At 42.9% G+C, this 26,959-nt stretch overlaps 1 protein-coding gene and 1 long non-coding RNA gene across 2 annotated transcripts in view; one reads left to right on the top strand and one right to left on the bottom strand.

The window, feature by feature from the left end:
* LOC141369068 (uncharacterized) overlaps positions 1-26,959 on the top strand; it is a 46,958-nt gene that overhangs the window by 10,966 nt on the left and 9,033 nt on the right. The gene's annotated exons all lie outside the window — the stretch shown is intronic.
* Positions 342-26,442, bottom strand: ptch2 (patched 2). The gene is made up of 22 exons (XM_073874241.1): positions 25,647-26,442; positions 23,933-24,125; positions 16,797-16,986; positions 16,621-16,690; positions 16,403-16,494; positions 14,201-14,396; positions 13,969-14,090; positions 13,308-13,455; positions 12,350-12,481; positions 12,083-12,238; positions 11,906-11,998; positions 11,673-11,798; positions 10,860-10,978; positions 10,013-10,752; positions 8,894-9,036; positions 8,612-8,792; positions 8,227-8,507; positions 7,003-7,140; positions 6,769-6,911; positions 2,967-3,357; positions 2,375-2,867; positions 342-2,251 (listed from the first exon to the last, which is right to left on the bottom strand). Exons 1-22 carry the CDS (start codon positions 25,794-25,796, stop codon positions 2,217-2,219), a joined length of 4,332 nt encoding a protein of 1,443 aa, XP_073730342.1. The 5' UTR covers positions 25,797-26,442; the 3' UTR covers positions 342-2,216.

Here is a 26,959-nt window from a genome sequence, read left to right as displayed (position 1 = left end):
AATCTAAAAATAAGTTTTCTTTTTTTCTTAAACACTTAATTTAAGCAAAATCTCACCCTTGGCACATAATTTTGCTTGTTTTAAGCACAAGTTCACTTAAATTGTATAGTTTTTGTCTAAAAACTAGACTTATTTTCTTAGATCATTTTGCTCATCAAGAAAATACATCTTGATTTAAGAAATTTTTGATATTTACTAAAAACAATACAAAAATACTAAGTAAGAAAGTCATTTTTTGCAGTGAACAAAATTACTTTAGTTGGGATTTCACAAACTGGGTCATATAAAACAGACAGTCGAGCATAACAAGCACAAGCAAGAAAAGAGTCAAAAAGTTTTTGTTTTTACATTTATTTTGTTAGTTGAATTCCTATAAAGGGTGTAGGAAATGATGGTCACAAAAGTTTTCTTTCCTTACAAAGTTTTCTGAAGTCACAGTGTTTTAGACAACAATAACAGAAACTCTTTAAATCTTTACATGGAGAAGGAAAGGCAAAGAGTCTACACAAGGTGGACGACTGTAGCCCCCCCCTTTCCTTCATTATTTCCAAACAGCAATATGAAGATTTTAAAGCCCGCTCCACCCAAACTCCCCCCACCCCCAAAACAAAACAAAACAATTCTCAGAAACAAATAGATATAATTATATATTTATATTTATAATATATTTACTCTTTAAAAATATAACTTCAGTCTAGCGACTAACATCTGTACAAACTACAAAAATAAAAATTTAATATAAATAATTTATATGGCATGACATACATTTGAAACAAAACCCCTATGCAGGACCCCCATCCTCTACCCTTTTCTCCTGTCTGCCCAAGCCACTCCTGTCTTTAAGCTGTACATGTGCTTTACATTGTATTGTGTTGTGTTTTCCAGATACAGTAGGTACATATTATGTTGTCATTAAAACTTTTGTTAAATATCAAGAAAGAAATTCCGTGATAGAAGCTGCCACTTAAATGAACACTTCCCTGCATTTAATGTGACCAATACTGAACAACTGATACACTGCCTGAAATTGGACCCAAGAACGAGAACTGAACCGACTAAGACGACTAGCACCAGAGCTATTATCTGTCCCTACACTGGCCTTTTGGGAGAAGCCCAGGGGGCAACTACCTAGTAAACAAATGCGCAAATGCAGCTAACAAGATGACAATGAGAAAACAAACAAGCAAAAAATCTCCTTTGCACTTAGCACAAAATTCCCTTTCTGAATAATATTTGAGTAAACGACACATTCGCCTCATATCTCCCAAACATGTGCTGCCTGGGACGTATACATATTTAGTGACAAACCGAAGCTTACTCATCAATGTATGGCTAAAATAACTAGAGAAAAATAAAATTGTCATTTAACCACCCTTCAAGTATGTGAATGTTGACTGCAATGACTATATAATGTAATAATGTTAAAAACAAATTAGACCCATAGTCATGCTATTCACTGCACACTGTGCTACACATCATATAATGCATTTCACACTCACATGGAGACGATGAAGTGAACAAATAAACAGTGTATGTATCAACGACACTGCCATTACTTAACAATATGGTGGTAACTCATTAATAAACTGTTTGACAAGTTAATTATGTAAGATTGAAAGTTAAGAAGGCACAATGGTTGCTGTCAGTAAAAATAAAGAAAAATAAATAAAGTAGAAACACTGAAAATGTTGACAGAGAAAAACTGCTATCTATGTAAGTTTAGATTTTGTACAGTGCAATCAAAGATAAGTCAACATCTTTAAACAATACAGATAAGCTTCCTATTGGCTGCAGTTTAAGAACTTGTAAAGATAAAGTTATGTCTTGGCTTACGTCGGGGAAGGGGGTACTGCATATGTTCAAGACGTCATCTTAAATTTGAAGTGTAGCAGCAATAAAGGAACACTGACCTTGCATTTCAATAACCTAATATTATCACCTCTTTATACATATAACACATTTCAAAATCTGTTTTTACACAAATGAATACACAAGTTATACAGCACATTTTAAAATAGTTTCCCTCTTTTTAGTATTAAAATATATATATATTTATACATGTCTAAGCAGACCTTTTTAATAATTTTAAAATAAATCCTCTTGTCTGTGTGAGGTCTATGTACAGTTCAAAGAGACAAAAGACACCGGGCTGGGGTTGGGAACTTCCCAAGACAGCCAGAGATTCCAGACAAAGGGATGTGGGGGCTGGGAGGAGTCTAGCAATCTTTGGCTGCTTGAATCCATGCACCACCTGTAACATATGCAAAAAATAATACATGGTTAAGATCAATACAGGTAGCATGTCACAAATAAATGATGTACCTAGTTTGTTAAGTGTGGAAGTTGTATTTTATAAGAAGGTCAAAGCTCTCACCTAGCGCCTGGTTAGCTTGATGCTGGCTTTTCTCTGTGGATTCCAGATCTTGAAGCTCAAAAGAGTCACTCTTATAATTTGTAGTTTTCCCATAAGTTTGCGAAGTCCTCTTAGAGTCCTCAAAAGAGTCTGATTCATCCTCAAACCCCTCGTGCATGTAACCCTGATATGACCCCGGCAAACTGGGGTGCACTGCCACTGTCACTGAGGCTGTGGCCGTAACCATGGTGATGGCATTGTTAGTCCGCTGCAATGCCCCAGGGCCATTGGCCGGGGCTGTAGTCCTGTTTTGCGGCTGCCTTCTCCCTGGTTGTGACTGTGTAGTCCTGTGAGGACCGTGGGTCCTGTCACTTGGTAAATGTTGTCGCTTTGGCCCTTGGTACTCGTGTTTATTATCCCATCGAGTGATCTGTGAACTGACCGAGTTCACAGCATTCTGGGCAGACTCGCTCATATGTCCTTTAGTGCCATTTTCGTTAAAAGGTTTCACCACCTTGAAAGCAAAAAAGTGCAAACATATTACAAAAGTGCTTATTAGAAACAAACAGTTAAATCTTTAAATGTTCCCTTAATCTCAAGAAGAGAAACTTACTGTTAGTTTAGGGAAGCTGGGATTTTCGCTGGCTTCCAGTAGAATATGGGAGGTGGGAGGGTGAGCTGGTGGTGTGATGTATGTGCTTCTATCACAGTACTTGTATTCCTCCTCGCCAATGCCAGAAGTAGCTGTGGTTTCAGAATAGTACTCGGAATCTGAGGTCTCGGAGAACGCCTGACGTGGTCCCTTTGGGATGTGCCCGGAATAGTACCCGTGGTGGTTCATAGGTGGAGGCATGGGCTCAGGGGAGGGACTTTGCAATTGATTGCTGTTGTTGGCGGGCACGACCTCGGGCGGAGGGCCCATGAGTGACAGCAATACTGGAAGTAGCACCAAACCATTCAGAATCCCCAATAATGTTAGTATGGCCAGAACTGCAAAGAAGTACCTACAGGAGAAAACATAGAAGAAGAGAATATTAAAGTTAAAGCAACCACCAAACATGCACAATTTGAAGCATCACACAGGATCAGGGTGGCAGGGATGCTGCGTCCGTTATTTTTTATCTTTAACCTTTGCCTGCATTTCCTCTCCCTGCTTACTTTCTTCTGGCGACTGAGCTGGAGGGAAATTCCTGGGTTCCATCTTGGAAGCAGCATTCGCTTTTTCTCCCTCTGGGAGCCTTCATCTATCACCACTGCCCTACCACTTCCTGAGGAGATGTGTTTACATTAGTGAGCAGATTCTACGCATCAGAAACACTCACTCCTCTCCATTGCTTTCTTCCCTTGCTCTGGCCCAAAAGCTGCTACTGCTGTTAATGTAATTTTCCCTCCGCAATTTAATACCACTCTCATTGAGATCAAATTTCTCCATGGTCAGAGCATGCCACCTCTGTGTTTACACTGGACCGGCCAGGCCAGACCTTTGCTTTCTATCTCTTTCCATCATTCTCTCCCTCCTCCCAACAGCCATGTTGGCTCAAGAGCTAATCATGCAACAATAGCAATGAGATCTGTTCAAAGGCATTTCTTTCACATCTGTAACAGACTGCTCTGTGCAGAGCCAGTAAAACTGGCCCTTGAGTCCATCAACAGCGGTTCAACAGTCAACAACTCCTCTGTTTGCATGGGAGATTTGTGCTGACAAAAATCTCCTGCACTAGCCCACGCTGGTCTGAGTAAGACGAATACTAAGACTAGCTGTACTGTTGAAACTCTTTGGACCTCACCATTCCTCAGTGGAGGTGGCGGAAGCAGAAACCTCAATGCAGTGCGGAAAACTAGCAGGAGATACGACCGTACACAACCTGAGCCAAGAACATGGAGGTCTGCAGGAGCAGTGTGAAGCACTGCAGAGATGCTCAAGGCTGAAAGTGGCACCAAAAATGTGTGTTTGAACAAAGGGGCCATCGGAGAGGGTGGTGAATGAGGTTCCAGAGGCTCTGGCTCTTGGGCAAATGCCAAATGTAAAGAGTAAAGGCTTAGGATACAGGGCTGAGAACTGCTATAGCAGGCTGCCGTGTTAACATCTAGAGTCACTAATAGTCTGCAGGGCTGCAAGGGTGTCTGCATCTCTGTGCTTCAGTTCAGAGCAATGAGGGAGGGCTCTGATTCACCACAAGAAAGAGACAGCACTAGAAAATTAGAGAGCACTTCAGTTAAATGGTTACAATGAAAAGAGACAATTGGGCTACTTTAGCTGTGGTTCAGACTTTTGGAGGTAAGGAAAGAAGAAAAAAATCTGGTATGTTCTCTTAACCTTCCCCCCTCTTGCCATCATGCTTCTGTCACATCTACAAGTACATTGGGTTTTAGAAAGAAGAAGAAAAAGGGAAAAAAGTTAATAGTTGGTGTATCTGCTCAGAGTATTCCAGGCATACAGTGGAAACTGCTGGCCATTGACCCATCTCCTCCAATAAGGCTATGTGTTTACTTTGGCTGTCTGAGAACCGTCAAGCAAATAAATCAAAAACCCTGTTAAAAAGATTACAGGTCTGATGGTCATTGCACCACTTAACCTCCATTTTGGATCTATTTTAGTTGCATCTATCACGGCTCCCTGAAGAGGCGAGACCTGAGCCGTTTCAGTACCTCAAAAGACTGTAATTACTTATTTTAGACATTATGCACAGTTAGGGAGAGGTAATATTTAAATTGACCTCTAAAACCCACATTTCCAAGGTGGCATGTTGGGGTCTGTGTGTAAAATGCAGCACTACTGGAGACTGGTCAGAATTACATGCCACATTTAAACCAGAGGCTGAGCTATGTTATGGGTTTCTCATACGGCGACAAGCAAGCCTGCTTTCATTCTCTCCACCCATTGCTCCCCCTTCTCTCATGTCTGCCTCATTAACATTGATGAATCGGACAGCTTGAGTATCAACCATTTTCTTTCTTACTCAGCTTTTTAAACCTTCTATTTAGATGCCTTAAACAGTTAGAGGACTCGCATAGCATGAGTGACACTTTGATATGAGTGCTAAAAAGCCAAAATTGTCCCTTTCAACACAGTGAAAACATGAGGGCTGTTTAAGAATGAAGAAACAGACAGAGCAGCCAACCATCTCTGGCTGGACTCACATCCACCTTTTGTTAGTTAAAGGCACTCATTTTGTCTGACGGCCCTGTATACATGAAAAGATCGGAAAAAAGGCGCTTGTTTATTTTACTAAGTCAACATTCCGAAAGTGGAGCGTGATTTATTTAAGGAGTGAAAAAAGAAAAAAGACTAAACCATCCATGGGCCCCGCTTGGGTTAGACCTCCAGAGTAGACCTAGTGTTAGGAATTCTGTTGTTTATATAAACTGTAATCTTTTCCATTCCGAGTCAGGGGTTGGAAGGGGCGGCTCGTTCTTAGAGGGGCCGCTGAGCTTGTTCTCCTGTTTATTCAGTGTCCCACAGCCAGAAGATGTTTACAGCAATGTATTTATGCTACTCCCCAGCTACAGGGCCAGGCCTCTTTCTCTTTCTCTCTACATCTAAACAGGACCTCCCAACGTGAATGCCCTAGTGCTGGCACACCACTTTCACCAAATGGTTCACTCCAATGCCCAACCCCCAATCTTTCCTGTAGCTTTACCACTAAGCAATCTGGTCTAACACCCCCCTGCAGTTTCCTGGACACTCAAACCATGCTGCTTTTCCTTGCATTCACTATATTTGCTGCAAAAAAATGTTGCTCTCCTTTAAAATTTGCAAAACAAGCCTAAGAGACCATCCTGGGATCGTCAAAACATTTAAAAATCTTCTAACATTGCATTTTGCATTGCATTGCAGTTATGGGTCTGTTTGAGGCAACTCTCAAGGTTGTGGTTTGCTTCCAGCAGAGCCCAGATCCAACTGAAAAACACTGTTATTTGCTTCATGGGAAGCGAACATTAAACCAGGCAAAAAAAGCCCAAATGCAATGGTTAGAGGGATTTTGTAACTTCTGGCTGTTGTGTGTCTGACCCTATGTTGGGCAGGACGGACATTCTTTATGTGGTGCCCTGCTGAAGGTCTGGACGAAATTAATGGACAGTCGATGTCCTCCATACAATCAGGGTGGGTGAGCGTGTGCACGTATGAGTCAGCGCTCAGTGGGTTGTATATTTACATGTTTACAAGCAGCTGCCACGCTCCCTTGATGTTTCTTCCATTTGTTGCGCATTCAAGCTACTCAGAGGATGTTTGTGAGAGTGCTGTGGTGGTCCGAGGGGAGTTAATATCCAGACTGACAACACCAGGTGATGAGGGAGAGATGGAAGGCAAACGTTACCACCTGTACCCTAGAGCCACATGGCCTGCCACCCTTTTCAAAGCCAGCATATGGGCCAGCGACAGAGACCTGCACGGAAAAGTGTCAATCACTCACCTCATGATGAAGTCAAATTCCGAGCCGGCAAGCATAAGCACTCCCAACAGTGTGGAGATGGCACCGTCAATCACAGGCGCAAACATATGCTCCATTGCCACAGCTGAACGTGTGTTTCTGTCCCCGATGGCAGTCAGGAAACCCTACACAGTGAGGAAAAAGAGACTGGTCAAAATTCTGTATACTTGAACTCAGCTTCAGTTCAGCGTGAACTGTTTTGAAAAATAGTCTTACCAATGCAATATGCACAGTAAACTCCACTCCAATTCCAACAGAGGCTATGAGGATGACTACGGGAATGGCGCTCAGTTTGATACCAATCAGTCCCATGATGCCGAAAAGTTCCACTGTCATCATGGCCAAAATAAAAACCTGAGGGGAAAAGAAAATATTAGCATGTTAGCTGATGTACCACAAGCGTTCAGAAAAGAATAATAAATACTGAAGTCTCAATGTTCAATTCCAAGAGAAATGAAGTGTGGAAAAAAATGAATCATAATGCGGAAATAAGCCTATTTGGGCCAGCATCCCCCACTTACACCATCATCTGCACCAAGTATCAGATTACATGATGGATCATGTCATGGCCCCTCCCCATGTCTTCTCAATTCAAAAAGTGACAAAAAGAGCATAAGGACCTCCTGTCTGCAATCACGTACTATTTAGTCCGTAATGTTTTTCTACTCATGAGAAAGTTTTTTTGATACAATAAAGAGGGCAGTTGGTTAAGTGTTTGCCCTGAGAACCTTTGATGTTGGCAGGGGTCCAAATCTGGTCACGCTCAAATTGGAGATGGTAAAACCCGTTTAACTGCGGCCACATATAGGCTGTGAAACTGAAGAGGACAGGGATGGTTTCGGGGAGATAAAGTGCATGTGTGAGAATATCATAAAAGCTACAGTTCTGCTTTATCATAATAAATGGTATTGGCACATACACACACGGAGTTTGACACGCTACAGTTAAGCCGAAATTTATCTTAACCAAAGCAATTGCCAGTTTTTTCTTCACCTCTATATTTGCACTAAATGCAGGACCCAACCAGCCTGTGTGAAAAGCCCACACCCACACCCCCCATGACACACAGTCCCTGATGGATGGGTTTAGCAGGCCAAGGTCGTGACTGGGCAGATCCGTCCTGTCCCCAATTTCTAGACAAAGGCAGCTGTAGGTAAAAGCCTTCAGGAGAGCTTTGCATTTCTTCTTTAGAAAGTCTTGCAACACCCATTTGAATGACAAAAGAGGTGAGGGGAAGAGTATGTATGTGTGAGTCTGTGTGTATATGTGTGTATGCAAGCAGCACCCTCTAGACAACCCGCCAAGGCCCTCCCTAGAAAACTGCCCCGGTGGCAAAGTTATTGAGCTGTGTTGAGGGGATCAGGTGGAGCGTTAGAATTGAGAGAATAGGAGAAGAGCATAGAAAAAGAGTTGGAAATGGATTAGGGATAGAAGACTTACAATAACGCCTGCGGTCCATGGGTTGAGCAGGAGGATGGCGCACACCAGGAAGGTGCATGCCAGGACAACGCTGATGGACAGCAAAAACCAGTGGCGTAGACCAATGTACTGTTCCCAGAACAGGAAGGGGTAGCCGTTGGGATAGTTCTGAATTCCCTGACGCATGAACTCTTCACAAATAGATCGCACACTTTCAATGGCCTCAATGAAGTCCGAGGCTTGTCTGAGGCCGTTCAGGTAGAAAGGAAACTGGGCAAATTCTAGAGGCTCCGCTGCAGGGACTACAAGAGAGAAAAGGCCAAGCTTTTAGACACACTATATAAAAAATAACGCAAAACCAAATTACTTTATACTATGAGATGGCGTGAAAAAGGTGGTCACTTACTGCGAAGGTTCTCCCCAGTGGTGTCGTATTTATCGTGAATCCACTCGCGAGGATGAGGGTAGAAGTTGGCCTGAGAGGCTGCATACCCTAGTGGGTCATTACTGACCCATACTGTCAGGTAGATGTAGAATACCTCAGGGGGAATAAGACCATCCTCATCCACCAGACGACGGGATGTGAGCTTTAAGCAAAACAATAAAGTGTAAGCGACTGTGGGACCAAACATTAGACAGCCAAGTTTTGCAGCAGTATTTCTGAATGCTTCAACAGTTGACCACACACCTGGCTGTAGTTGAAAGGCTCTTTTTTTGAGCCTGTCTGTATGAGAAGCTTGTACGCAAGCGCTCCATCCTCAGTGCCGTTACGATAGCTGTCATAGGTGATCCTGCCAGTCTCCCAATCGGCATCAAACGTAGCTTGCAAACCTACGTGGAGAATGGGAATGTGAAATTAGAGCCTAGTACATTTTCTATTCACAATTCAGTACGCTATGACAGGATCGGTAAAATCACTTCTTTGGCAGATTTACTGCCAATCCAATAACACAAACAGATGTATAAACTCCCTCTCCCCTCACTGAGCTCTCCGTCTTTCTGCCTGGTGCTGAATAAGTGTGTGTGGGCTGAATAAACTAACCAGAGAAAGCCTTTCGGGCTCTCCAAATTACAAAGTCTGGCAACAGCTGAAAAACAGTTTCCACAACCATTCTGTAATTACAGAGATCTCCTCACAAGAAAAGGAAATAGCGTGGGGGGACATGGAGTAAAGGGAGAAAAAGAGTCTTTCAACAGCCTCCAGTTTCCAGAGCCATTCAAAATAAATAGCTTTTGATTCACTGGGTTTTAACTATTGTACAATCACCACACAGTTAAGCTCTTATCACAGGATAATATAAGCAGAGGGCTCACAATACGTCCGAGATAACCCCTGACCCGCCCATAATCCTCTCTTTGGCCAGGTGGAAGGAAAACAAAAGCATATGAGAGAAATGAACTTTCACTGAACTCTTTCTCTCACCTTCTGTGATAAGAATAAATTATCTCAGATATAGAATGAACACAATGGAAGATGCGAGTTTATGTGGCATCTCTTAGAATAGCCATTTTTCATCTTATTTGTCAGCGTTAATATAACCATATAGATTGATAATGGACAAGATATGGATAGGTGTTCTGAGTAAAAAAAATCTGTCTTACTGATTTAAAAGAGTAATAACATAATTCTTATAATTCACTACAACATTAATTTACCATGGAACACCCTGTACAGGATGAGTTACAGGCCTAATATTTAGAGTTTGAGGTTTAAAAAAGATGTAACAGCAACAACTATAATAAGGCAAATAACTGCCTTAGAAAGCCCAGCTAAATAAAGAGAACACATTGTGAAACCAAGGCTTACCTTTGAGCCAATCCTGGAAGTAATGGAGCCACATTCTGGGAAGTTTGTGATTGCTGTCCTTAACCACACATTTCACAGAGTTAAAGGCATTGTGAAGCTGTAGAAGCTGTCTTTGCGAACGGGCATAGTCAAAGCCATCCATGGTAACCAGATACATGTTATAGAAGGAAAAATATTTAAACTGGGCCGTGATGAAGTCATACTCCTTGGTGTCTCTAGGGACAATGTCAGTCAAGTAGAGTCCATCATGAACCATTGTTGTACCATACAGACTGAGGCCGAGAAGAGCAACAAAGACGACAACCACCACAGTCTTCGTTTCAGGCTTGAGCAACAGAGGTGCATACTTTTCCCGTGCAAACCTTGACAGATTCCAGCGAAAAAAGGGCAGAGGAACGCACTCACGGCCCTCCTTTGGCTCCTCCACCTGGGCTAGAAGGTCTCGGGTGGAGCTGGAGGTGGTGAACAACTGGGAACCATAAGGATCTGTGGTGGGAGTGGGGGTGGAGAGAACCACTGATGGATGGGTGGTGGAAATTTGGGAAGTGGGAGGCAGTATTGTGACAATATGTTGGCCAGCTGCATCACACTGAGTGAAGGCCTGAACAGTCGTGGTGATGTGGGTGCTGGTAGTAATAGTGGAATTAGTGTAGGTAGGGGTAGCCGAGGCATGTTGGTGGTTGTCGTTGGCATCTGAGAACTCCTGAGGTTGAATCTGGATTACTCGAGATGAGCAGGGACTGGAAGGAAAAAAACATATTGACCGATATTTAGATGCACCATTCAATCCTAATTATTAAAAGCAAATGAAATGAAATTAAATAGGAGAACAATCCATTGTAGTTACCTGTAGAAACAGCAGAGTATATCCAGTCTTTTGTCCTCTCGCCTGTGCAGGTCCAAGCTCAGAATGGCAGGGAAGATCAGAAGAACCATGGCAAAGTTAAAGACCACCACAATAGCAGCCTGAAATAAAAAGTGAGAGGCTTTAGGACAGAGGCCAAAGCCTTTTCGTTCACAAGTTCTTCAATGGCATCTGACTCCACAGCTGCCATTTGAACTTGAGAAAAAATACTTTGCATTCAGGATCCCTCACTGTTTTAGTGCCTCGGATTGAATCCCAGAAAGTAAAATATGCACCCTAAATCAAACGGCAACCCCCTCCCCCACTCCCTAAATAGTCAACAATCCAAGGAAAGGGGACTCCCAAGGTCACAACGAGTCTGAGCAGAACACCCCCCAACTCCACAAGCCTCAGACAGACATTATATTCTGTATCATTACAGCACAGACCACCCAGTGTTAGCCTGGGGAGATCAGAGGAGCAGAGTCTGATGGCTGGGTGATATAGTGATATATTAACTCATCTTATTATCTCTCTCTCTCTCTCTCTCTCTTTCTCTCTATGTATTCCCTTCCACCTGAGAAGCAGGCTGTGATTTTAGGTGGATAAAGGGGTTCGACCATAAAAATGAGAGAGAATGCGAGAAAGAGAAAAGGTCCAAGGCCGCCCTCGCTCTGAATTAACTTTGACTGCTCGTTTATTAAAGCCACTTTCACTGGCCTTTTCAGAGTCACTGCTTCTGCCAGTCTTGCTGAATGGACATCACAGGGCGCAGTAATTTACGACATGAACTCGCACACAAAAGTACAATCATACCTGAAGTGAGAAGGCCCGGAGAGCAGGAATAGGCACTAGGGCAGCCATGAAGAACGCAATCATGTTATTGATAGAGGTCAGAGCCACGCTGGTGCCAGTTCTTCTCAGACAGTCACCCGTTCTTTCCTACACAGTAACAGAAATGCCAAAAAATGAGCCAAAAAAGCCTTAACAATACATTCATCTCAACTTAAGAAAAGTCAAGTTCCAAAGACAGTTGAAAGACTACATACCTTAAATGGGATATTGGACCTGGTCTCAGTAAAGGAATGAGCCAGCAAGAACATGTCATCGACTCCAATGCCCAGGGCCAGAAATGGAAGCACCTGTGGAGAAACACACATCACTGAGTTGCAGCCAAGCCCCTAGGGAAAGTGTAAACTGAAGACATAGTTCAGGTGTGTATATACCTGCGTGGTGGCAGCATTAAAGGAAAGCCCCAGCAGTGAGCACAATCCAAGTCCTGCAGCCACTGACAAAGCGACCAACAGCACTCCTGCCAGCCCCACAGCACCCTGGGACTTAGCGCAGTCCCAGCGCAGCATGGTGACACATGCATATGCCAGCTGCGCACAGAAAGACGCATGTGTAAGGGAATAGCTCCAAACATATAAAAGACACAATCAATGTATTTCGCTTAGCCATAGCTGTATTTGCCGCCAGCATGGATGTCTTACCATGAGCAGATAACCACCTGCCACCCTGAGCACACTGACGTCGGAGAAAGACTTCATGATGTCATTGAGAGTGGTGGTGGAGAAGGCGTAAACATTGGAGGAAGCGTTCTGAGGAATGCTCCCATGGACAACCTGAAAAAAATCACTATTTAAATATGTATGTGTTTCAAAGATCTCTCTTGCCAACACATGTAATTTCATTACCGCTTCATGAGATTTATACCCTAAGTAATGTTGCTTTATGTTTTTGTGTTCGTTCTCTATAACCTCATGCACTCATTGCGGAACAAGGAACAAATCTTAAATGACATTATCCCGACAAGCCACACAAATATTACATTCTTCTCTGTGGGCCATGCCCCCATCCACCTTGTATTTTATCCTAATAACACACAAACAAGATAGCACGAATCCCTATGAAGCTTGACAAGCGAGAAATAATGAGCACAGATGCCAGAGGGCAGAGGTCAGATGGATCAGATGAGATCACATGGTCTTTCTGGCTACTCCATCAGCACCATGAATGGTCGACAACCTTAAGGGGAACGAAATACCCCTGCACTTTGTTTTTACAGTGCCCTATCCCCCAACCTCCCCTGACTCCACTTCCCTCTCTCTCTCTCTCTGAGGCAGTAGACATTGCTGGAGGGTCTTCCCTCCCTCACTCTTTTTCGGTCAGCCTGCTGGGTGTCAGTTATCACAAAAACAGCTTGTTCCTATAACTGGGAGTCTGTCGGTGGCCTCCTATGAGGACTCCGTTTACTAGGCAGCTGAGGATTGATGGAATTCAGGCAGACGTTGCCATCCTCTGGCCTAAGGAAAACAACCCCCCTGCACCACTTGTGACCTCATCGGCTGACCATTGCTCCATTCTGATTACTTCTCCATCACAGCCCACCAACCTTTTGCTTTCTCATGCTTCATATAGTGATAAATGTATTATGAAACATGAAATTACCTCAACAAACTTTCGCTGCCAGGACTCCAAGATAGCAGTGGCCTTGTCCTCATTCCAGTTTATATCATGGATCTCGTAGTCATCTTTGAAGTGCTCGTAGAGCTGTTTGGGACTCATGAGGAGGAACATGCTCTGAAGAGCCTCCGCACTGTAGAGGAGAGGATGCAGATAACATTTTAATGTAAATTGAGTGTTTAAACAAGTGGAAATGAAGCTTGCATTTATGTGTAAGGCCAGTGTGGACTTTTATTTACTGTAGATAAAACTTTGCATTGTATTGAAAATACACACAGGTGACTGAATAATAAATTTGCCTTTGCCTTTAGTTTAGGCCCAGTTTGTTTACTTTGTATCCTATGCACTTTTTTCTATTTCAATGTGTTTTTTCTTCCCTCTGCATTTTACATCGATCCATAGGTTATGTGGCTGTCCATCATGTTTAATTGGTCTTTCCTATACTGGGGTCAGAGGTGGAAACTGATCCCTCTCCACGTAAGGAATTCTTTAAATGTGTGAGGTTATTAGGAGTCAGAAAGATTCCTCCCTCTCTCTATCTCTGTCTTTTTCTGGTTTTCCCTCTCGCTTTTTCTCTCATCAGGGCCTCCCGCGAGAGGCCCACCCCCTCTCCTCTCTTCTTTTTTCTTTTCTCCTTCTTTCTCACCTCTGCAAAGCATTCTGGGAGTCCTTTACTCTTTCGCCCAGGATCAACTCCTCCTGCCAGTGCATGAACTTCTTGGAGAAACCATGGCAACCACCCTGAAGTTCTGCAGCAATGTCAGGGACCTAAAGAAAATGCAGACAGTGCATTTAATGCAAACTCATAAAAACTAGGCACTCAACCCATTATAACACATTGTCTTTTGCATCATACTGTTTTGCAACACTGTGCCCACCTGCTGTGGATCCTTATTAGGGGCACTTTGAGGACAGTCTGTGTCATTGGGATCCAAGCACGGGCGGTTCATGTAGGCGTGGCCCACCTGAGCCTTATCTAACATCTCTCTGAAGCCTTCAAGAGACGTAAACTGGCTCAACTCCTCCATTAGTTTGATAGGGTCCAAATTCATCCACTGAATGTCAGGCATGCCCCTATAAATGCAAAAAAGATGCTTTAATATACATGGATAAAGTAAGCCCATAAACAAACGTCATGCAGAAGGTGTAAATTCATCTTTAAAAAAAACAACACTCTATTAGCCTTCCCTACATCTGCTTCTTTGCCTGCACCAGTCCCTCCCTAGTGGGGACGGGCTACAGATGCTGGATAAAGTAGCGTTTATTATCCTGTTACACGGAGAGGCATAATGTGCCGGCGGTCTACAGGCTGCTGTTTCTTAACTTTGTGCATCGAGTCATAACGATTACCTCTGCCACTAAACATCTTGATAAGAATGAAGGCGGGCATTGGTTAAGTTGGGAGAGGCTGTGCCGACCCTGCTGAATGCTGCTTTGAGCCCAGTGTTCTCGGCCCCTCGAAATTTTAATCTGTCTTTGATGGTTATTGAGAGACTGAATTGACTATTGATGTGTCAAGTGCTAATTCTTTACAGTTACAGTTCGGCTCCTTTAGCGTGTTGATTTGCTGCAGTGTAACATGTCAGCAGGTTTGTTCTGCAAAAAGCTGCTAACACTGATAACCAGAAAGATTAAAAGCATGAAAAACTAACCTGTCACTTTCCCATTATCGTGACATTAAATACTATATCACAAGGAAAAGAAGCAAAACTCCCATTTGAAATCTAGACTAAAAATGACACCAATTCCCCCGGAGTGAGAGAGGGGCCATTCACCGTGATGAGTATTTGTGGGTATAAAGAATAAAAGCGAATAGTGGTCTAACTCCAGGCCCAATCTCACTCCAATAACTCATGAAGAGCAGCTTCAAATAAAGCTGGTCCTCTTCCATTCCCACATACCAAGCGCCTTTGCTCCTGCTTGCAAAAAGAGTCTCCTTTATCTCCTATTTTTTGCTTGAGTGAACCGGCCAGGGCCCTTTTGTTTTTCCATAGATTGCTGCTCTTTGTTCCCCCCAAGTTTTTTCTCCCTCACTCACTCTCTCCCTCCCTTTCGCTCTCTCCCTCTCTCTTTCTCTTTACTCTTTGGATAAAAAAACATCTGAACTGAAGCGGAAGCCTGAGAGGGCATAAGCCTCAGTGACTAACTCAAGCCTCTCTTCATACTCAGCAAAACTGAGAAAACAAGACAATAAATGGCAGTATTTTTGAAGTAAAGTGTCCGAATATAAAAGGCTGGTAATCAATTGAAACAATATTGAAATAAATGCAAGACATAACATGCAAAACATTTTCTAAATAAAATTTTACACTTCCAAAACTATACATAGTTGTTATGGGTGGACGTATAAACTAGCGAAGTGTAAACTGTTAATTTCTCTTTCCTATTTATCACTCCATCTTCTCTCTCTTTCTGGGCCCACGACTTGAATAATGCCCATTTTATTTGTTGGACAACTTACAGCTCAGAGCCTGGGCTATTACCATGAGAATGCACAGTGTTACCCAGTGCTGACAAAGCCGGGCCCCCTCCAGGGCCCCCTCACTGATGGACACTCACTCGTAAACTAAAAGAATGCTTACCATTGTCTGACCAAAAGGCTCCCCGGTCCCCCCTCCACTTATTCCTCCCACCCAGTAGCAGTCATCCCTCTCTTTCTCTCTCTCTCTCTCTGTCCCCTTTCCATAAGGGTTTCCTCAGGCTTGGTGAGGAATAGGTTGGTGGGACAGGGGTGCAGGATTAGAGATTATCCTGCAAAGCCCCCTCACCACACTGATGACAGCTCAAGTCCCAGCGACGACGGAACTGGCTCTCAGCTTATCAACAGACTAAACAGACCCTTTGCTAAGGGCTTGATGTCAGAGTTTGTCGCAGCCAGGGTTGTGTTTAGTTGAAGTTAAAGCTCAATTGTTTAGGAGTGTGTCTTATCTTGAAGGGATTGAGGTCAGACCTGTTAGCGTTACAGTTTGAGTCCCCCCTTAGTTCTGTATCTCTTAGCTAAAACCTATTTATACCAATTATATATGAATTTATCACAGAAATGTGATTGTGTATTAAATAAGAGTGAGAAAAATGCTTACGGTAAGTAGGCAGAGCCTCCCTGCAACTTGGAGCCTTCCCAAAAGCAATCCAATGGAGTCACAATCATACAGGGAAAAAGCTTGTCAATCATCTGTGGAAAACAATGCATAATGTATAAAAGTAATACCAAAAGCAAGGCAATGTATACGTTTTAAGAATTGAAACTTATAGCCAAAATAATAAGAAAGTAACAAAGAGGATGTAAAAATATGCTTACCCTTTCAATCATGACATTTTCTATAATCGGGACTCCAGATTTGAAGCAAATTTTATTAAGATCCCAAGATCTGTTGATAGAAATTTCAAAGCCACATATTAAAAGACATCCTGGGACAGGACCACATGTAAAAGCGTTACAAAATTCCCTGTAATCCTGTCGGGGGTTGTACTCACTTTCCATAAAGAGACACCTGGACTTTGCTGGCTGACAGAGCAGCCTCTAGATGAAGCAACAAAGCCTCCTGGGTAAGAATATTGGTTCCTTCCTGTTTGGGTGTCTGTATGAGCATCTGAGATGTGAACACTGCCTCTTCTCCCTGCTTTTCCTTCGTGTATCGCAGTTCCTTGCTTACTCGACTGCCAGCTAAGAAAGAGAAATTGCATGTAATATTTAAACATACAGAAAGTGTGTCATATTTGCAGTCGTGATGTTATTCTTTTATTTTCAATTGTCTCCACCGGTGGATTCAGTTTTACTCTGTATAAACATAATCAGAGGAACAATGTAGTTGTGTGATAATGGCAACACTGCAACAATTGTTTCAACAACCACAATCTGTAGAAGGAGCGAGGTTAATTTCCTAATTAAACCTAAATTAAGCTGAAATTAGAGTCAATACAGTTCTAACTCCCCTGTGTACTGTCCATTTAACCCCAATAACAGATGTGGGGTGGATTTGTGCTCATATCACACCAAACCGAGTTGAAGTATACAACACATGCCATTACACAAGGCTAACAAACAGGCCGCATAAATTCTCATTCAACATGTGGCTGGCTTAAACACTCAGACCCACAGAAACTCTTTCCTGGGTTAATTTTCCACCACTGGTTTGATTAATGACTAAAAAAACAGTGTTAAGCATAAACTGTGGTTTTTCATAGGAAGACCAAACATTTTGGGTATTGATCACTGAGTCACTATGCCTGGATCGAAGATGTGAGCAGTTAATAGAGGGAGGGAGCCAGGCATAAGAGTAGAGGAAGAAATGCTGTTCATGTGGTATGCTGAGCTAGGATAAAAATCATCAAAAAGCACAGAGGAAACTCTGTAGTCCAGCCCCCTAATTAACGACGGCGGTAGTGAAAAGAGGACGCGGGGTATCTGTGCCCATGCCAAATGCACATGAAACAAACCGGTCCGCATCAGAGCCTGCCTGCCTGCCCCTCCATGTCCCAACCAATGATGGCAAGCTTGCAGTGGCTGACTGAGCCCACTGGGCCGCACATATCTTACTCTTTAATTGAGAGATGGAGCGAAAGGGAGAGAGATATAGAGAAAGTGGAGGAAACAAAGAGAGAGAGAGAGACAGAAGTGTATACAGCCTCATGCACATAAACATTTACCCTCCTGGTTTCATTCATGCAGCTATCTGACATCTAGGTTACATAAACACATTACTTCAAAAAAGTGGCGGTGGGCTGTATGTGAAGGCCGTATCCATTTGGAAAATGCAAACATGCTTTTGTGTCGCACAACAGACACCGCGTTCATATTTAATGCATTCAGGCATCTGCAGGAATTGAGCTCCAATCCTTGGGCCTGTAATTACAGGGGCTCCTGAAGTAAATTATAGCTATTTGTGTCTGGTTCCTCCCATCTGGACCACCCAGCTAGAGGCCCGAGTGGGGCCCGCCGCTCAGTCACCGCTCCACTCAGCCACCCTCCAGATGGGAGCTCTGCTCTGTTCTCTCGGCTCGCTGCTGCTGCCGTACACTTAAAGAGACAGGCACGCAAATACTTTCACAGCCAGAAACACACAACGGAAAAAAGAGACTGCGACACACAAGAGTGATCCGGAGTGTAAATTAGAGATTTAAACAGTTAGGACTGTCAAACGCGGCATTTATTTGAAGCCTGGGGGATTTCTGAGTGCTAAGCTTTGCTGTGAACTGCTGCTAAAGGGGTTTGTAATCACAAAATAAAACCAAAAACCTGAACTAAAACGAAAGTCATAGCCGTACATAACCGTAAGCCGAGCCCTCCTTCCTTTGTTGTCCTTCATTTTTCACAGCCCTAGGGGTGACATCACCATCACAGGCCAATTATCCACGAGGAGGGTCTGACCAACATTCCTCAACATAGCAGGAAACCGGCCTCAATGCCTCACATATTAAACAGCTATGCAATGGACCCTGTAAACTATCTTTTGCACATAAACTGGTAATAGCTCAAGTTTATTTCCAGTCAAACTGATGCCTAGGCCCTAGGTTGGGATGGAGCAGACTTTACGGGAGCAGACTTTAAGGGAAGTGTCTGAAGCTCCCACCCATGAGCAGACCAGCACAGAGAACTGGTGTAAGGAGGTACCCTCCCAGTGGGCAGTATGGAAAGTGACATGTAATTAACTATAGAGAAGAAACCCCCTGTTCCCCTGTGTCGCCTCGACAGTGGACCCTGACGGCTCTGATGCTTTGCAGCCCACTGCCTACAAATTTCATCAGCTGATATGGACAAATGTCACACACTGATGGGAAAAATGGCAACATAATAAAAAGGCAGCATTAGTATCATTCAAAGTAGTGACAAAGAACTAACTTTGGATTTGTTCACAAAGTCAAATAATAATGTTTTGATCATTCTTATATGGCACAGTTGCACTGAGCAACAACAAGTTCTGAATCCAGTGCTTTCTCCATTAGTACAGGCCACCTTCAAAGTGTTGTGGGCCAGATTAGAGGGATTAAGAGGCTTTTGTAAGGACTCACGCTGTTCTGGAGGAAGTCCCACAAGGACGGATGCTGAAAGAGACATTTTTACCTGTTTTCGCCACCCAAGTAAACCCAACAACACAGATACACAGCCGGGTGCCAGTGCGTGCCCAAGCACAAACTCTCCCACTTTCTCCCACACACATTAGTATATGTAACCACCCAGAACAAAACAAGCCGGTCCAGCTCTTTTCGGCTCGAGTCCGTCAAGCCCCCATCTTGTCCATTCCGAGCTCTTTGTTGGATTTTTTCTTCCTCTTCTTTTCAGACACATTATGTAGACAAGAGGGATAGATTTGGCTCAAGTGCAAATCTTTTTAAACATTTCAGCTTCACTGCAACTCTCAATCACAGAAAGTCTCAATGGCTTGACCATGACTGAGAGAACCACCCCATCTCGCCCCAAATACAGTGGCAGATGGAGATTGCTCCACCTCTGCCTCTATGTGTGCTAGCAGAGACTCAATGCAGGCCTTTGTCACTCTCATTTTCAGCCTCTTTCAGTTGTTTCCCAACAAACAGGTAAAATAAAGAGAGAAACTCGCCACAAAAGCTAATCGGGCACAGAGTTTTCCCAGAGAATTAAACAATGAGGAAAAAGGGCGATGGGGAGGTTATGTATGGAAATGCGGTGCGTGTCCTCATGTACATCGCTATGCTGGCATGAATACTTAAAATGTAGACTTCGTAGCATGCGTCTATCAAAAAATATTAAAAACAAATCAGGGCGGCCAAAGCCATGCTTGAGAGCTAGCACCTATTCAGACCTGATACTTCAGTCAGCATTGACATAAATTTCCACCGGTTCTGGCATTAAGGTCCTGGCCATTTCCATATGTATAGCCTTCCCTGTACTAATTATGCTAATCAGTCCTAGTGTTGGCCGCTGTGAAAAATACCCACATTAGGCACTTCACTGGCTGCTAATGCAGCTTAATGTGTGGTTGAAACATACATTCATCCCATGGTGAAAGGCAAAATTTTTCCACGTTGCTGGTCTCATTCAAACTGGAAATGAATTTATTGAGCACAGAAACCAATTCTTTTCCACCGAGCACCAAGAAAATAAAAAAATTACCCTATCCGAATGGACTAACAGTTTTTTTTTTGCGAAACTGACCATTTTATACAGTGGATCAAAGAAAATGACCCTCACAGAAATACTGTCTGAATTGGGCAGCGAGAGGGGCACCTTCACGGGGGTCCGGACCCCTCCTGTCTGCGCTGTCATTGTTCTGGTAATATTAGCTTAAGAATATAAACACAAAGGTGCACCATAGCACTTCCCTCGCCACGAATTTCACTCACACGTCCATAATACACTAAATACTGAATATGTTTTATTGCTGCACTGACACCCTGTTTAAAAAACAAGCGCGATGCCAAGTGAACCGATTCGGTCGAGAGAATAAAAACGCTGGCAGAGTGAGTGAAGCTTTAATTGGCTATGCTCTGACTTGAGGTAAACTCACTGAGAAGGGATGCATTCAGTTCTTGTGGCTGGCTGTTCTTGAGTAATAAGGCCTGGAAGGCCAGCCTGTGTGTGTGTGTGTGGTGGGGGTTGAAATAAACATTTTCAACTGACCCAGGTTGACTCTGGCCTTGTTTGTACTTTCTACTGGTGAGGTCCCAGTCTCGGCAGTTAGAGTTTATTTATGTAGCTGGGGTACTGCGGCATGCCATTCACCTCCAATAATGCCTCATAGAGCGGTCTTTCTCTCAAATCCGGCACCAGAACTGGACGACTGTGTGTTTTTAATGAATTATTGCATTTACGCTTTTTGTTGTTTAGATAACTGGTCCAAATACACAGATGTCCACATGTGTTTCTGTACAGCCTGGGCTTGTGCGGGTTTCCCTTTGACTTAACGCATGTGGACGAGATCATTCATGTGGTGTGTATATGTTCATTATACTTCTCTTATGCTACTCTGTGGCTTTATAAAATTCAACCAAGCCTGCTACCCAGATATCCATATGCACACGTTTGTGTAATGTTTGCACAGCTTGTAAGCATGTACATATCTGTTAGGCACACCAAAATTGTGCAAAAAATTTATAAAAGATGAATGAAGTTATGGGTGCATATGAGCAAATAAACAAGTCTGAAAAAGTTTGTCGTTTGTTTAGCCCAGGCACAGATTTTTGCAATGACTGGTAAATGCCAGCAATCCTTTTGGGAGGCCAGAAGTACTCAAGCATGTAATCGCATATCAAAGTATGCTTTTCCCCAAAGCTGATGGGTAACATGTCACGGACAAAGCTTTCCTCACCCTTCACTTTAAACGCGGAAAAATCACTCAGTCAAATACCAAACATCTCACAATTAAAACAAGATGTAGTGCTGCTTGGTTTAGTGTGAGAAACCAGATGAAACAACTTCAACTCTTTCTCAGTCACTTCACACATCTTCTAATTCTGCAAACAAATTCTCATCACTTCAGAAAAGATGTTTGAACGTTTTTTCACTCGAACTCATAATGTGTCATTTTATTATCCTCTCTTTCTTCTGCAATGCAGGCTAAATTACACATTCCCATGAATAACCACATAAACAACATAGTTAAAGGAAACTGTGAAGTTGTAGTTCCTTAGGTTGGATCTTGGTCTAAACATGCCACAGCTTGGTCATATAGAGAGATAATTATCACACCATCATATCGGCAAATCGTACAAAAATTCAAAAACATACATTTTCTGTAGTTTATGAATGGGGTGAGAAGTTCGATATGCCTCAGAGATGTGTTTTGGGCAAATGCATCAGTACGGGCTCTTCTTCCTCCGAAACAAGCAAAAGAAATGAACGTAACATGCAGGGGGAAGGTTTGTTGTTATAAGCTGGGTCGCTACTTTTCGCACATCGTTTGATGGAAGGCGGAAGCAATTATGGATGGCTGGGTGGTCCCCGAAGACATGGACACTTGGTGGCCTGCGTGACATTTGGGTGGGGGGTGAGGGAGGGACAGTTACCGCCTCGGGGGTAAGTAATGAGGCGGCATATGCTCCCAAAATGCACAGCTGGGCAAGTGTGAGTTCCACGGGCCATGCAAATCTTTATGGCTCCCACACACAGCTTATTTGAATATTTTTGGCCATGGGACACGGCATTTAAATGCAACTGATTCAATATGTGCTTTTGAGCAATGCATTTTTATATCAAAAGCGTATATTCATATCAAGAAAAAATGCTATGGCAAAATTAATTCTTGCTTGGGATTTAATCGCATTGCAACTATTTAACAATCGCATATGGCACAAGGAAAGTTTTTCAAACGCAATTCACCATCACCAGACCTACAATAAAACTTTTTTTGTTTCTCCCACTGACTTTTTATGTGTATGTGTGCAGTATGTGTGTGTCTGTGTGTGAGAACTAACCTCTCCTTGTTACCATACCACTTACTCCCCATTCAGCCCTGAGCAGCTTTGTCAATGGGCTATTGGGGGAAACAACGCAGGCAGAAACTTTAGAAACACAGGCACTGCCTCTTAAAGGCACAGCGTTCCTTTTTTTAAGCACTTTGGCGTTTCACTCCGGGAGTCCCACGCTTTAGTCCCACTTTACATTAAACCGCCAATTTCGCTGACAAATCTGTCTTCACTTTAAACTCCATCTAACATTCCCTCCGGAAAGCATAAATTTATGTGTTACTACAGTATTTCATAATCATAATGACAACAACAACAAAGTGCACTTAGACTTGAAAAAGACGCATGTTTAAAAAGATCTTCTGATGAAGCATATATATATAATATAAATAAAATGTTTCACAAACGCTTTTCCTAAAAGTAAACACTACTAAGTTTTACTTCTTAATAAAGTCAAACTACAAAAATAATGACTTCTGTTTTGTGCGGACATGGGCGTGTGTGTTGTGTGTGTGAGTGTGAAACAGGTGGGTAAACTTCAGCTGTATTCCCTTTTTTTTCGGTAAAGGAGGGGGGTGCCTGTATTGTTGAATGGAATCCAAGAATAGTGAAGGACCACACAGCGAGCATGAGGGGGGAGGGTCAGCGCTCTCAAAGATGGCTAACCATTCACACACAGCCCATCTGTGCAGGGGATCAGCAGTGTGGCGAAAGCCTAGGGGGCTTAGAAGGAATTTGGCAGTGTGAAAACCAAATAAAGCTGCCCGAAAATGCACAGATAAGTGAGGTGCGCAGAAAGGACGTCAAACGCGGAAAAACAACACGGCAAACAATATAAGCTGATGGAGAGAGAACAAGAGAAGGCTTGCATGAGCTAGGAACAAGAATGCTACGTGTGCGTGACAGGAGATATGGAATTCCAGAGGCCACGGTCTATGTCCGCTCAAAGATCCGGAGACTTCATATCAGAAGCCCACACAGGGTCTGGGTCAAACATCATCATCACCCAACAACACAGTTCACATCCACGTCACCACAATCAAACTTTTCAATCAGTTAAGCTAAACAAAGACGGTCAAAGAGAAAATTGAGCTGTACTAACAAGGATGCCACTGTCGGTTCCCAAATACGTTGACCTGACCTATTGCTGCAGATCCCAACACAGATCTCAATCCCAAAACCCACCCACCCACACAGCGCCCAACCAAAACATGAAATCTCAAACTCACCTTCCACCCATAGCTTCTCGATGTCCGTTTCGATGGCAGCCACTCGTAAACCGACGGACAAGGCTCCGAATACAAGCAGTCCGATGAAAAGGACCTTTCCACAGTGTCGCTGGATGTGACAGCCCAGAGAAAAGAGAAACGCCTGGAACCTCGCCCGAATCCACAGCGGTGCTTTCTGTCCCACAGCTTTCCCCTGAGACACAAGAGAGAAACACTTATTCACATGTACAGCGATGCTATTTCGGATCACTTGCTACACACGGTGCCCTGCCAGGACAGTGAACTGTTTTGACAACGCACGAATCAATATTTACAAGTCAGGCTGTTTTATTTTCCTGCAAGACATTTCGAAATGACATACTGTACTCTTTATTGTACAACAGAGAGGGTAAAAGACACACAGCTTGGCATTCTTGACTATATTTGTTGTTATTCTTATCTGCGCAGAGTTTGGCTAACAAGGCTACACAAACACAAGATAATCTGTGAATGACGTCTTAGATTTACTGTAGATGCCAGCGTAGATATCATTTCAGAGTTTAATAATCCACACTGAACCGGGGGTAAACTTTGAACACCCACCAATTCGAGTATGCAATTACATAACGTGATAACTGGCATGTGAAACAATCTTCATTAACTAATAAAGGAAGTTTTCTAAACATCTCCTAGATCTGAAGTTACTCATCTGGGATCAGCATTAAACAAATAAAGTGATGGTTGATTCAAATTATGTTTAACAATCTAGCACAAAACACATCACAGATATACAAGTTTCTTACATAGTGTTCTGCATAAGAAGCATGTCATGCACTAGGGGACAACAATGCTAAAACACATAAGCCTGTAACTACAACTAACTGCTGTCAGACATCTCTGGTTATAATCTTAAACCGCACTGAGTGACCCAGTTTTATTTTTTACTAATTAAACACAACCAAGTACTATGTCAACTAGTACACAAAACATATTACAAAAGCTATTTCAAATTTTAAGCACTGAAAGTGATTTGTAAACATGCAATTTGTAGAAATTTTAAGTTTACTCTCTCTACTGCTTTAACTCTTGGTTTAGTTACAGTTATTTCTGCACTTTTCTTCAACTTTCTGCTTGCAAACTGTAGAAAAACAAACACTAGCACGTGCAATTTGATGAGAAATTACGATGAATGTAGCTGTTGAGTTTGCTGCAACTGGACACAGTGTTACTGGACATGCTTTGGTTTCACTCATAAGACTTTTGACACATAGCCAAGCGTTCATGCGCTTCACTGATGCTTCAGATCAAACTCAATCAGGGAATGTCTCAGCAGGACGCGCGCATTGTCAAACAAACACGCTACTATGTATCAGACTGAACACATGACGTATCATACAGACGCAAAACGCGCCTATATCCACTTTAGACAGATGAATGGATCTTGTACTCTCATTCATGAAGTCCCTGTCCAAATTTACTCTCTCCCTAAATCACTTTCTATCAAATCAAACCCATAAAGCATTCGTGAGTGTTTCATCCTATCTTCTTCCTCATTTCCATTAAAATCTATACTATCGCTTTGTATCATCCTTACGATAATCGCGATTCCAGCAAACGCACTAAAAACAAGGCAAATAAAGTCCTTTGCAATTCCTTGAAATCGCGTATCTCATCACAGACATGAACAACAACAGCGTGGGTGCGTGTATAATCCACAGAAAAACGCGTCTGTCACCTTAGAGATCTGTTTTAGTGCGAAAGCGGCGTGGCAGTAACTTGGTCTCCGGGGGAGATCTGCGTTCACAGGCGGCGGGGTGCGCGTGTAACTCGGGGGTAAATCTCCAAAAACAGCACCGGCCCCCGGGTCTCTTGGATCCGAGGCCATAGTCCAAGTGAGAAACGGGAGAAGCGCCGAAAAAAGTTAAAGATGAACGCGGTGCGTTGCGCTGCGTCGCTGATAATAACAATAATCCAATAAACTGGACGCGCGCATCCGTCGGGATCAACTTCGCGGAATATTCTCTAGTCTTTCCTTGAGCCAAAGTCTTCCGATCCCATCCCAACATCATGTGCCCCAATCTGTATAGATCCTGCGGTCTTCATTCGTACAGCTGTGGCCCGTAACGCGTTTTAAAGCGGAGCAAAGTGTCGAGCAGTGTGTGCCTCTGATCCTCTTGCAGTAACATTTGGAGAGGTGGCCCCTGCGCCGATCCTGAAAAGGCTGGTTTGATGGAAAAGTGCTCTGGTTCTCATTGGCCGAGGAAGAGGCAAATTACTTTGCAAACATCTCCTATTATTAGCTGCTAAGCAACAGCTCGCGGGAGTGGAGAGAGAGGGAGACCACCCATGCTGTGAGCGCCGGGCGGGTGAGTGGGGGAAGTGCGCGCGCTCGCCGCGCATTCCCAATAACCTCAGCTCGTACTTTTAGCACGCTATCACACATGCGTGTCTATTGATGTGAGACATACACACACACGGCTTTCTTTTTCGACTGAAACAGAGCACGATATTACACGTTAATCCCAAGTTAATGTAGACACGTATTTCTTTCAAAAACGTAAAAAGCGCTAACAAATACAACAACAACAATACGCTGTAATATTACTAATAGTAGCAAAAATCATAATAATCATCATACTTTAAATTAAAAACAAGCACCAACATAAAAACTGTATATACACCTTATTATTTACTATAGAAATAGTATTTACTACACTGTTGTTGTTTACTACAGTTTCATATAAAACGGCAGTAAATATCGTAGTATACTTTAATATTTATCATGGCAAGGTTCAGAAATTAGTATCTAAGTCATTTATTACTGCAGTAGCCTATAAATATAATAGTTTTCATGTTTAGAGCATTTGTTATTTGCCATATGTTAAACTTTCTTTGTTACGCTTCTGTAAAACTAATACATAAGTTAAAATACAACTTTTTTTGGTACTTGTGGGTTGAAGGATAAACAACAACAAAAAAACTCGATTCTTGCTCTGTCTTCCCTACAATGTTACAAATGCAGCATTTTTGTCAAATCAACATATATTT

The sequence above is a fragment of the Misgurnus anguillicaudatus genome, chromosome 2, assembly GCF_027580225.2.
Source record: "Misgurnus anguillicaudatus chromosome 2, ASM2758022v2, whole genome shotgun sequence".
NCBI lineage: Eukaryota > Metazoa > Chordata > Actinopteri > Cypriniformes > Cobitidae > Misgurnus > Misgurnus anguillicaudatus.
This window is presented reverse-complemented; position numbering and strand designations above follow the sequence as displayed.